This window comes from Pecten maximus, chromosome 5, assembly GCF_902652985.1.
Source record: "Pecten maximus chromosome 5, xPecMax1.1, whole genome shotgun sequence".
Lineage (NCBI taxonomy): Eukaryota > Metazoa > Mollusca > Bivalvia > Pectinida > Pectinidae > Pecten > Pecten maximus.
The window spans coordinates 46,275,779-46,289,713 of record NC_047019.1 but is presented as its reverse complement, the minus strand read 5'-3'; the positions used below and the strand labels follow the sequence as shown (position 1 = coordinate 46,289,713).

Below are 13,935 nucleotides of genomic sequence, written 5' to 3'. Positions count from 1 at the left end.
TATAGAGTACCCTGTATACACAGTAATGTTACCACCAGTCCAGGCCAAGTCAAGGATACAGTATAGAGTACCCTGTATACACAGTAATGTTACCACCAGTCAAGGCCAAGTCAAGTATACAGTATAGAATACCCTACATACACAGTAATGTCACCACCAGTCCAGGCCAAGTCAAGTATACAGTATAGAATACCCTGTATACACAGTAATGTTACCACCAGCCCAGGCCAAGTCAAGTATACAGTATAGAATACCCTGTATACACAGTAATGTCACCACCAGTCCAGGCCAAGTCAAGGATACAGTATAGAATACCCTGTATACACAGCAATGTTACCACCAGTCCAGGCCAAGTCAAGTATACAGTATAGAATACCCTGTATACACAGCAATGTTACCACCAGTCCAGGCCAAGTCAAGGATACAGTATAGAATACCCTGTATACACAGCAATGTTACCACCAGTCCAGGCCAAGTCAAGGATACAGTATAGAATACCCTGTATACACAGTAATGTCACCACCAGTCCAGGCCAAGTCAAGGATACAGTATAGAATACCCTGTATACACAGTAATGTCACCACCAGTCCAGGCCAAGTCAAGGATACAGTATAGAATACCCTGTATACACAGTAATGTTACCACCAGTCCAGGCCAAGTCAAGGATACAGTATAGAATACCCTGTATACACAGCAATGTCAACACCAGTCCAGGCCAAGTCAAGGATACAGTATAGAATACCCTGTATACACAGTAATGTCACCACCAGTCCAGGCCAAGTCAAGTATACAGTATAGAATACCCTGTATACACAGTAATGTTACCACCAGTCCAGGCCAAGTCAAGGATACAGTATAGAATACCCTGTATACACAGCAATGTTACCACCAGTCCAGGCCAAGTCAAGTATACAGTATAGAATACCCTGTATACACAGTAATGTTACCACCAGTCCAGGCCAAGTCAAGGATACAGTATAGAATACCCTGTATACACAGTAATGTCACCACCAGTCCAGGCCAAGTCAAGGATACAGTATAGAATACCCTGTATACACAGTAATGTCACCACCAGTCCAGGCCAAGTCAAGGATACAGTATAGAATACCCTGTATACACAGTAATGTTACCACCAGTCCAGGCCAAGTCAAGGATACAGTATAGAATACCCTGTATACACAGTAATGTCACCACCAGTCCAGGCCAAGTCAAGGATACAGTATAGAATACCCTGTATACACAGTAATGTTACCACCAGTCCAGGCCAAGTCAAGTATACAGTATAGAATACCCTGTATACACAGCAATGTCACCACCAGTCCAGGCCAAGTCAAGTATACAGTATAGAATACCCTGTATACACAGTAATGTTACCACCAGCCCAGGCCAAGTCAAGGATACAGTATAGAATACCCTGTATACACAGCAATGTTACCACCAGTCCAGGCCAAGTCAAGTATACAGTATAGAATACCCTGTATACACAGTAATGTTACCACCAGTCCAGGCCAAGTCAAGGATACAGTATAGAATACCCTGTATACACAGTAATGTTACCACCAGTCCAGGCCAAGTCAAGGATACAGTATAGAATACCCTGTATACACAGTAATGTTACCACCAGTCCAGGCCAAGTCAAGGATACAGTATAGAATACCCCGCATACACAGCAATGTTACCACCAGCCCAGGCCAAGTTAAGGATACAGTATAGAATACCCTGTATACACAGTAATGTTACCACCAGTCCAGGCCAAGTCAAGTATACAGTATAGAATACCCTGTATACACAGCACAGCAATGTCACCACCAGTCCAGGCCAAGTCAAGGATACAGTATAGAATACCCCGCATACACAGCAATGTCACCACCAGCCTAAGTCAGCCTGATTCAGTCATGTAACCTAGGGTTAATCCTTAAGTCACATGACCGAATCGCATACCAATTGAGTCTGTAGCACCTCACTTACTACTCCAACGATGTCAGAGGATAGCAAGAAACCTATGACAGGCGCTGTGTATGCTCTAGCTTCCCAAGGCGAACTTACACTGCACAGACTGTCAAATTTTCAAAGTTAGGATTTTGATTATATCAAACAGCCAAATAACAATTGAATATTTAACAGTGTCATGCTATTACCTCTTTTTCCTGAATCCATTATTAAATCTACAAAAATAGCAATGAAAGATGCACAATCAGGATTATTTACAATTTCAGACTTCATTCCCATAACAATTCAGATTGAAAATAGCAGTCTGGTAAATACACAAATGAACAAGTACTAATTGTAACGGCGGCAGTTACTATAATGTCCCCCAAACTACCCCAACAGTTGTAAATTATGTTACCATGGCAACACTGGTTTCCCTCAAAACCCCTATATACCAATTTCCACAGAAATCAAACAATATCTAAATTTCAACCAATCAGAAACCTCCATTTCGTTACCATTGCAACAGACGGTTTCGTAAGTGGTACCTTTGTGTTCGGCTTCCCTCAATACCCCTATGTTCCAATTTTCAACGAAATTGAACAATATCTAAATTTCGACCAATCACGAGGCCACAAAATGGTGGCCATTTTAAATTTCATTACGAGACATGCGCCTTGCACACCTTCTACCCCCCACCAATACTCATGTGAAGTTTCATAAGTATCCGTCCAATAGTTTAGGAGGAAATCGCCGGACAAGTTCACAACGGAAAGATAGAAGAAATATATAAGGCAAAATCAAACAAAAAGCTATTTGCTTCATACTTTATATTTGTTCTGGTTGGTTACACATTCCCTATTGTTAACAAACAATGCTGCCCTGCTCAAAATAGGATTCTTAAAACAATGATGTAGCAAAGTGTTTTGTGGCAGATAATTATTAACTTGGTGTGAATTAGTAACTGGATTGCTTAAATGGGAGTGTAGTATATTTCGTTATTCAATTGTATTTAGTTAGAAATGTTAGTGTTAGTAGATTAAGTAGTTCAGGTTTATGTTGACCATGAGTAATTAGATGGGGTGCCCTATTTGCCCTACTTTGCCCGACTTAATTATGTACATGCTGACCGTGAGATTTTAGGCAGCGTAATACACCGGTCATTCACTGATAACGTTTTAATTACCTTGATCCCTGGTTACTGGTCTACGTTTGACACTGTTTGGGATTTATTTCCCCATGGCTTCGGGAGATCACTCTGGGGGTTCTTTACAGGTCCTCTGTCTATATCACCTATGGTCATCATATACACATCCCTAATTACCATCTAAATGTTTACGTGTATGTGTATCCACATATCTAGGTCAACGGACCGCCTGCTCCGACAGTTTGCCCGACTGCTCCGGCAGTTTGCCCGAATGCTCCGACAGGATTTGGTCAAGTTATGTCAGAAGGTCAGTTCAGGACACGTTTGCCCGATCGGGCAATCGTTGCCCGACAGACTAGGGTATATAAGGAAGAGTGAGAGAGAGCTCGGGGAGTTCGAATTCGAGGTGCCTAGGTGTTGCTATGCTGGATTGTGCTGGATATGTTTGAGAGGGATTTACCTCAAACTGTGTAACTGTTCTACATGTTGCATATGCTGAATACAAGAGTCTGAAACAGGGAGACGGTGTTGTTTTATGATGTTCTTGACGGCCCACGTATACTAAATTATCCAAAACTCGGACATTGTAGCGAGTGCCCGACGCTACCACTGAGGGCATTGCCGAGTGACTCCGGAACTGTGACACGGTTGTTGTGTTCGCCGGGGGTTTTCGCGCTACAGGACATATAATACACTGTACCTTAAGTACACATCACTGTCATCAACTTTAGCGTTATAAATACTGATGATAGTGTATCTTTCTTTCTGCCCTGAAATCAGGGCAGAACTTGCGCAGTGTCAAAAAGGGTTCGGTTGCTAAAGGTTGGTTGGCATCAGAAGAAAAATATAGCCAAAGAACTTTATCTAGCTGAAGTACTCAATTACCTAAGTTAGGACTTAAGAAGGTTACCAGGTGGTTGCCGAAAGATACATGTGAGTAGATATTTTTATGCATGTGAGTAGATATTCTTATACATGTGAGTAGATATTTTTTTACATGTGAGTAGATATTTTTATACATGTGAGTAGATATTTTTTTAAAGACATGGTTTAATTTCTGTTCACCCCACTCAGTGAAAAAAAAATTCACCGCAAGTAGAGTTAGCATCAATTTTCCTGACACCCCATAAGTACATGATCGTATATATATTATACAAGAGATCCGAGGGATCTTGGCACCCATCACTGAATGATCTTTATTGGGTTCTATGTCAGACTGATCTTCTCTCTACTTTTCCCTTGCCTCTTGCAACTCTGATAACAAGAGCAACGGAAACCTACATGTGAAGGTTGAGAAACATCCCTCCAGTATTTTATATAACTTCAATTCTTAAAATCCTGTCGGTCATTTTGTTTTTCTGATCAAAAATCTAAATTCAAATGGAACAACTAGGTACAAAGGGGAACCTACACATAACGTTGGAGGAATATCCCTCCAGTACTTTTCAAGAAATAGCGATATCAAACTTCCATTCTCAAAATTCGAGATGACCGCCAGTAGGCCATTTTGTTTTTCTGATCAAAAATCTAAATTCAAATGGTACATCTTGAGACCAAGGGGAACCTACACATGAAGTTTAAGGAATATCCATCAAGTGAATTTCATGATATAGCAATTACAAGAATTGTTTATGGACGGACAGACGACAGACGGACGACTGACAAATGGCAGACGGACAACGGACCACAGAAGGCAAAACAAATCTTGCTATCAAATATAGTTTGATACATTGTCATCAAGATTGTCAAACTTACTGGATAAATAATTTAGATTGGAACTGACTACATACTCAATTTGAAAACTGTCAACTGACTGATTTACATGATGATCGGGATAGAGTTATGGTTATAGAAATGGAGGAATGTTGATTTAGATATCAATGCTAATTTTTCTGAGCCTTCATTTTTTTCAGAATTTAATGTCGAGGGACAAGTACAATTTGCAGAGACCCCATTTTATTAATCAACTTACCGACTGACCATCGCATGATATGAATGCATACCTTGAGAAACTTCCAGTAATGAAACATTGGGTGAGATATGTTACAGAAGAGATGAACAGGCTGGATAAATACAACCATCAAAGTGGATAATGTATTACCCACAATGCCTCAACTTTACTAACCTGATACACTTTTCTGTATGGGAGTCCCTGTAACACACCACCTGTTAACAGCACTCAAGCGTAGGGCCATCTCGGCAGTCTGAAGACAGACATGTTTACAAGATATTACTGAATATAGGTTAAATAAATGAGTAACGTTATTTGATGCCGAGAGGGTTTATATGGAACACATCATGAAACACTGCTATTCTTCCTGTATATATATGGTAAACAGCCAATATAGATACAACAACACTAACCTTACTAGTAGTAGCCTCCACCATCTGGGCCTCATCCAGACAAACCTGTAAGGACCAAAAATAGCACAGGCTAATAACAGTATATATGACAATAAATATGTATAAAGATTACTAGAAACTACAACATGTTGGAAATGTATATAAGGTAATTAATATATGTCACAAATCAACATTCCCTCCAGAACACGTCATTAAAACATCACCCACCACCTCCACAGTAAAATGTCACCCACCCTCTCCACAGTAAAGTGTCACCCACCCTCTCCACAGTAAAGTGTCACCCACCCTCTCCACAGTAAAATGTCACCCTCCCTCTCCACAGTAAAGTGTCACCCACCCTCTCCACAGTAAAATGTCACCCTCCCTCTCCACAGTAAAGTGTCACCCACCCTCTCCACAGTAAAATGTCACCCACCACCTCCACAGTAAAATGTCACCCACCCTCTCCACAGTGAAATGTCACCCACCCTCTCCACAGTAAAGTGTCACCGACCCTCCCCACAGTAAAGTGTCACCCACCCTCTCCACAGTAAAGTGTCACCCACCCTCCCCACAGTAAAGTGTCATCCACCCTCCCCACAGTAAAGTGTCACCCACCCTCTCCACACAAAAATACCCACCACCTCCACACAATAATACCCACCCTCTCAACACAAAAATACCCACCACCTCCAAACAAAAAAAAAAACACCCTCTCCACACAATAATACCAACCCTCTACACACAAATACCCACCACCTCCACACAAAAAAACCCCACACTCTCCACAGGTAAGTGTCACCCACCCTCACCACAGTAAAATGTCACCCACCCTCTCCACACAAAAATACCCACCACCTCCACAGTAAGTGTCACCCACCCTCTCCACAGTAAAATGTCACCCACCCTCTCCACACAATAATACCCACCGTCTCCATACAAAAATACCCACCCTCTCCACACAAAAATACCCACCTTCTCCACACAAAGTACTGTAAAATATCACCCACTCTCTCCACAGTAAAGTGTCACCCACTCTCACCACAGTAAAATTTCACCCACCCTCTTCACAGTAAAATTTCACCCACCCTCTCCACAGTAAAATATCACCCACTGTCTCCACAGTAAAATATCACCCACTGTCTCCACAGTAAAGTGTCACCCACCCTCTCCACAGTAAAATATCACCCACTGTCTCCACAGTAAAATATCACCCACCCTCTCCACAGTAAAATATCACCCACCCTTTCCACAGTAAAATTTCACCCACCCTCTCCACAGTAAAATATCACCCACCCTCTCCACAGTAAAATATCACCCACTGTCTCCACAGTAAAGTGTCACCCACCCTCTCTTTTCACAGTTTAATATCACCCACCCTTTCCACAGTAAAATATCACCCACCCTCTCCACAGTAAAATATCACCCACCCTCTCCACAGTAAAGTGTCACCCACCCTCTCTTTTCACAGTTTAATATCACCCACCCTTTCCACAGTAAAATATCACTCACCCTCTCCACAGTAAAATATCACCCACCCTCTCCACAGTAAAATATCACCCATTCTCTCCACAGTAAAGTGTCACCCTCCCTCTCCACAGTAAAATATCACCCACCCTCTCCACAGTAAAGTGTCACCCACCCTCTCTTTTCACAGTTTAATATCACCCACCCTTTCCACAGTAAAATATCACCCATTCTCTCCACAGTAAAATATCACCCACCCTTTCCACAGTAAAATTTCACCCACCCTCTCCACAGTAAAATATTACCCTCCCTTTCCACTGAAAGAAATTACTCACCCTCCACCATTCCACTGCTGTCATTGGACTTGGTACTGCCATGAAGCGCTTTGGGTGACGAAACTTTCGTGCTGTGTCACCTGGAGTAAGAAATAAGACCAAATTAACAAATTTCAACCTGCAAATTTTCTCTTTCCATATCTGATAAAATTTACATGAGGCCCAGAGGGCCTGTATCGCTCACCTGGCTGGATTTGGCCAAATGTCAAAACATGTTCATGTTCAATTTGTTAATAGCTTTATTTGTTGATGTCAAGCAATGCTATGTGTGGTTATTGGGAAGGGATTTCAATTGTTTCGAAGATAAAACACAGAAACAAAGTCCAGACTCCCTAGGGGTATGAAAAAACCCTAGGGATTGTTTTTACATGATTACGTTTAACTAAGTCCCTTGGAATGGCGAAAGACTATTTTTACATAAGGATTGTGTTTATCTCTTTATGACCAGCAATGCTGTATATGGTTATGGGGTCTGGATCTGAACATGTTTAAGTTACCATAAAGAGCTAAACACATTTCACCCATGACCTTGAAAGAATGTAATAGTTGTTCATTTTAACAACTTTGGTATCCCTTATCCCAGCATGACACTCGCCCAATATCATGACCTTGACAAAAGGTGATTGCAACACTTGAAACTTCATCTCAGGCGACCTTAAAATGAAAGGGAAACAACTTAGGCCACTAACTGTTTGAATGAGGAAGGTCTACATAGTCTATCTCCTTTCGCAGAGTTTCGTAAGTGGTGATGACAATGTCCTGTTTGGCTAAGGTATGTGGCTGTATAAATCCCAGCTTGTTCACTCCAGTGTATACCTATAGAACGGACAGGAATTACGATTACATTAGGCATCAGTGTCCTACTTACACATAGAGATAATGGTCACTTTATATGAACATTTACTATCAATGTCCTACTTACACAGAAATATTGGGTCACTTACAGACACAAGGGATGATAACTCTGTATATACTGACATAGTAAATATTGGGTCACTTACAGACACAAGGGGTGATAATTCACACAGCAAGTGTCCTGTATACTGTATACTGTATACTGACATAGTAAATTTTGGGTCACTTACAGACACAATGGGTGATAACTCTGTATATACTGATATAGAAATATTGGGTCACTTACAGACACAAGGGGTGATAACTCCCACAGCAAGTGTCCTGTATACTGTATACTGACATAGAAATAATGGGTCACTTACAGACACAAGGGGTGATAACTCTGTATATACTGATATAGAAATATTGGGTCACTTACAGACACAAGGGGTGATAACTCCCACAGCAAGTGTCCTGTATACTGTATACTGACATAGAAATAATGGGTCACTTACAGACACAGGGGGTGATAACTCACACAGCAAGTGTCCTGTATACTGTATACTGACATAGTAATATTGGGTCACTTACAGGCACAAGGGGTGATAACTCTGTATATACTGACATAGTAAATATTGGGTCACTTACAGACACAAGGGATGATAACTCACACAGCAAGTGTCCTGTATACTGTATACTGACATAGTAATATTGGGTCACTTACAGGCACAAGGGGTGATAACTCCCACAGCAAGTGTCCTGTATACTGACATAGAAATATTGGGTCACTTACAGACACAAGGGGTGATAATTCACACAGCAAGTGTCCTGTATACTGTATACTGTATACTGACATAGTAAATTTTGGGTCACTTACAGACACAATGGGTGATAACTCTGTATATACTGATATAGAAATATTGGGTCACTTACAGACACAAGGGGTGATAACTCATACAGCAAGTGTCCTGTATACTGTATACTGACATAGTAATATTGGGTCACTTACAGAGACAATGGGTGATAACTCTGTATATACTGACATAGTAAATATTGGGTCACTTACAGACACAAGGGGTGATAACTCATACAGCAAGTGTCCTGTATACTGTATACTGTATACTGACATAGTAATATTGGGACACTTACAGACACAAGGGGTGATAACTCACACAGCAAGTGTCCTGTATACTGACATAGAAATATTGGGTCACTTACAGACACAAGGGATGATAACTCACACAGCAAGTGTCCTGTATAGTGACATAGAAATATTGGGTCACTTACAGACACAAGGGGTGATAACTCACACAGCAAGTGTCCTGTATAGTGACATAGAAATATTGGGACACTTACAGACACAAGGGGTGATAACTCACACAGCAAGTGTCCTGTATACTGTATACTGTATACTGTATACTGACATAGAAATATTGGGTCACTTACAGACACAAGGGGTGATAACTCTGTATATACTGACATAGAAATATTGGGTCACTTACAGGCACAAGGGGTGATAACTCTGTATATACTGACATAGAAATATTGGGTCACTTACAGGCACAAGGGGTGATAACTCTGTATATACTGACATAGAAATATTGGGTCACTTACAGGCACAAGGGGTGATAACTCTGTATATACTGACATAGTAAATATTGGGTCACTTACAGGCACAAGGGGTGATAACTCTGTATATACTGACATAGTAAATATTGGGTCACTTACAGGCACAAGGGGTGATAACTCACACACCAAGTGTCCTGTATACTGTATACTGTATACTGACATAGAAATATTGGGTCACTTACAGACACAAGGGGTGATAACTCTGTATATACTGACATAGTAAATATTGGGTCACTTACAGGCACAAGGGGTGATAACTCACACACCAAGTGTCCTGTATACTGTATACTGTATACTGACATAGAAATATTGGGTCACTTACAGACACAAGGGGTGATAACTCTGTATATACTGACATAGTAAATATTGGGTCACTTACAGACACAAGGGGTGATAACTCACACAGCAAGTGTCCTGTATACCTAAGTAATAAAGCAGCTACTTACAAACACTTTGAGAGACTGGCTGCAGATATGCTTCAGGATTTCGTCCACCCACTGGTGACAGATTGATGAAGGGGAGATAATCAGCGTAGCGCCAGACTTGATGGGTGGCTGTTCAAGCAACAATATATAGCTCTAATAAAGTATTGAAATTTTAATGTAATGTTTTAATATTCTGCAAAAACATTTTAGAGATCCTATATAATAATTTGTTTGGAGTCAATCCTGTTCCCTTTTCAATTTATGAAAGAAGATGCCATGTCGTTTTTTCTATGCATGGTGAAAGCAACTGATTAAAGAGGCTTGCCCGCAGAGAGATCAGAAAAATTGGCTAATAGAAAAAGATTTTTTACACATGACAGATTGTTGGAATTGTTTAGTTTTTCATTTTATTTTCCTTATAAAACGCTGAAAAGTGATATTAAAACCTCATTTTTTAAATATTATTTATTTAATCGCAACCCGCAATAAGTCCCCACTATAAAGTGGAGTCTAATTTGATTGACACATCAAAGAAACAAGCACAGTGCCGCACAGTGATAACTTCAAAGACAGCGGCGATTTACAAAGAAGATTTGCCGTTATATTCCATACATTTCCCTCTCAGGTTGAGTTTTAAAACGTCTTTTAAATACATATTCTGTAATTGTTTTCAAGGAATAAAGTCGGAAAGCCTCTAATTTTGTCACATAGAAACGTGTACTGAAGTTTATTTAGTGATCGGAGTTGTGCCGTTTACCAGTCCGTCTGCGAGTAAGCCTCTTTAAGCATCTTATGCCATTTACTGCAAGGAATATTAACATTCCAAATTCATTACATTAAAATAGTGATCAGAAATATCTTATTTTGCTTTCTTTCAATCTAACCCATTACATACTTACAGATGACGCATGGCAGTGAGGACAGCGAAAGTTGCCCCTGAAGGGATCATCAAGGTCATAGTGGACACACTCCGCATGCTGCTGTAGACCACAATCAACACACTGAACAGAGTGTTTCTTGTCACCAATTCCTGCTGCTGTAGCCCCACAAATACACTCAAAGAAATGCTGCCGTTTAATTGGGCTGGAGGCAGAGAACTGGTACTTCGGCTTGAAAGAAGATGCCTCTACCACCTCTACAAATCGAGATGGTACTGCTCCTTTTCTTGGTTGACCTTTTTGTTTTTTAACACTTTTATCTGTTACCCCATTACTTTTTACTTTTTCTAACTGCAATTGCTTCATCTTTACAGATTTTGCTTTCTTTTTATTATGTTTTGGAACTTTTTGAGGTTGCTCTTTGTCACATTCAGCAATTATCTTGCCATTCTCTGTCACAACTCCATCTGTTCTACTATCCTCGCTGCTATCCCCTACATCCACAAAGCTAAAATGCGATGATCGACGAGGTTTTTTCTTCAGGGTCCATTTCTTTCGTCTTCGCTTTTTCACCACTTTTTTTACTGACTGACTGCCTGCTGCTGTCTGCAGCCCAACCATCTCTGCCTTGTTCACACTGCCACCTGGAATCTTATCTTCTCCATTAACCTTGGGTCTAGTCATGTCCACATCTATTACATCTTCATCCTTTATGACAGACTGTATACCACTATTAGTTCCTGGATTACTTGTGTCCTTGGAAAGGTTCTCTGGATTTCCACAGACGGTGGATATTTTACAGCTATCAGCCATGTCATCTGGGCCTTCATCTTCATCTTTTAGTTGGCCATTTTCCTTTACTTGTCCATCTTCTAGCTTTCCATCCTCAACCTGTCCATCCACTACCTGTCCATCCTCAATTTGTCCGTCCTCAACCTGTCCATCCACTACCTGTCCATCCTCAATTTGTCTGTCCTCAATTTGTCTGTCCTCAACCTGTCCATCCACTACCTGTCTGTCCTCAATCTGTCTATCTGCAACCTGTCTGTCCCCTACATTCCCATCCTCTGTCTGTCCATCAGGGTTGTTCTCCTGTAGATCTGCCTTGATACAGCCTTCCGTTTGTACTACACATGTTGACCCAGTGTTAATGTTCTTACCCTCTTCCACTTCTATCTTACTCTGATTTACTGGGACATCAGCATTCTCTGCTGCCACAGTCACATCACGTTTACTTTCTGGTAGGGAGTCTACAACTTCCTTTTTAACTTCAGTAAGTGTATTCTGTGATTTATCTATCACTTTAACATGAATATATTTCACATGAATAAGCCTGTAGCTTCCGTCATTTTCAATTTTCATATCCTGAAAAAAATATATCATCAGATCACCATCCAGGAGAAAGAGAAGTAGACCATGCTGTAAGCAGATCATAATCAACTTATCATTTATTGAATAGGTAGGTATAAATCATTGCACATGATTTAATTCTGAACAACTCAAAGAGTGAGAGACTAGTTTTACATGATTGGATTTAAGGCAAATACTTGAGACCTACCATTAGCCAGAGTAATGTTTAGGAAACATTTTTCATTTTAATTTGGCCCGAAGATCAACATACCTTCAGGTGACTACCCTGTGTGATACATTCTACCCTTGTGTGACACATTCTACCCTGTGTGACACATTCCACCCTGTGTGACACATTCTACCCTGTGTGATACATTCCACCCTGTGTGACACATTCTACCCTGTGTGATACATTCTACCCTGTGTGATACATTCCAACCTGTGTGATACATTCTACCCTGTGTGATACATTCTACCCTGTGTGACACATTCCACCCTGTGTGACACATTCTACCCTGTGTGATACATTCTACCCTGTGTGACACATTCTACCCTGTTGGACACATTCTACCCTGTGTGATACATTCTACCCTGTGGGATACATTCCACCCTGTGTGACACATTCTACCCTGTGTAATACATTCTACCCTGTGGGATACATTCCACCCTGTAGGATACATTCTACCCTGTGTGACACATTCCACCCTGTAGGATACATTCTACCCTGTGTGATACATTCTACCCTGTGGGATACATTCTACCCTGTGTGATACATTCTACCCTGTATGATACATTCTATCCTGTATGATACATTCCACCCTGTGTGATACATTCTACCCTGTGTGATACATTCTACCCTGTGTGATACATTCTACCCTGTGTGATACATTCTACCCTGTGTGATACATTCTACCCTGTGTGACACATTCCACCCTGTGTGATACATTCTACCCTGTGTGATACATTCTACCCTGTGGGATACATTCTACCCTGTGTGACACATTCTACCCTGTGGAACACATTCTACCCTGTGTGATACATTCTACCCTGTTGGACACATTCCACCCTGTAGGACACATTCTACCCTGTGTGATACATTCCACCCTGTGTGATACATTCTACCCTGTGTGATACATTCTACCCTGTGTGATACATTCTACCCTGTGTGACACATTCTACCCTGTAGGATACATTCTACCCTGTTTGATACATTCTACCCTGTGTGACACATTCTACCCTGTGTGATACATTCTACACTGTGTGATACATTCTACCCTGTGTGATACATTCCACCCTGTGTGACACATTCCACCCTGTGTGACACATTCTACCCTGTGTGATACATTCTACCCTGTGTGACACATTCTACCCTGTTGGGCACATTCTACCCTGTGTGATACATTCTACCCTGTGTGATACATTCTACCCTGTGCGATACATTCTACCCTGTGTGATACATTCTACCCTGTGGGATACATTCCACCCTGTAGGATACATTCTACCCTGTGTGATACATTCTACCCTGTGTGACACATTCTACCCTGTGTGATACATTCTACCCTGTGTGACACATTCTACCCTGTGTGACACATTCTACC

The 13,935-nt window shown here is 41.0% G+C and overlaps 1 protein-coding gene across 1 annotated transcript in view; it reads right to left on the bottom strand.

Moving 5' to 3' along the window:
* LOC117328186 (E3 ubiquitin-protein ligase SHPRH-like) overlaps nt 1-13,935 on the bottom strand; it is a 43,545-nt gene that overhangs the window by 22,605 nt on the left and 7,005 nt on the right. The window contains exons 5-10 of the mRNA XM_033885599.1: nt 11,009-12,352; nt 10,131-10,238; nt 7,911-8,037; nt 7,222-7,301; nt 5,441-5,485; nt 5,202-5,280 (exon numbers count right to left, since the gene is read on the bottom strand). Coding sequence (XP_033741490.1) covers nt 5,202-5,280; nt 5,441-5,485; nt 7,222-7,301; nt 7,911-8,037; nt 10,131-10,238; nt 11,009-12,352 — 1,783 coding nt within the window. The remainder of the gene's footprint in view (nt 1-5,201; nt 5,281-5,440; nt 5,486-7,221; nt 7,302-7,910; nt 8,038-10,130; nt 10,239-11,008; nt 12,353-13,935) is intronic.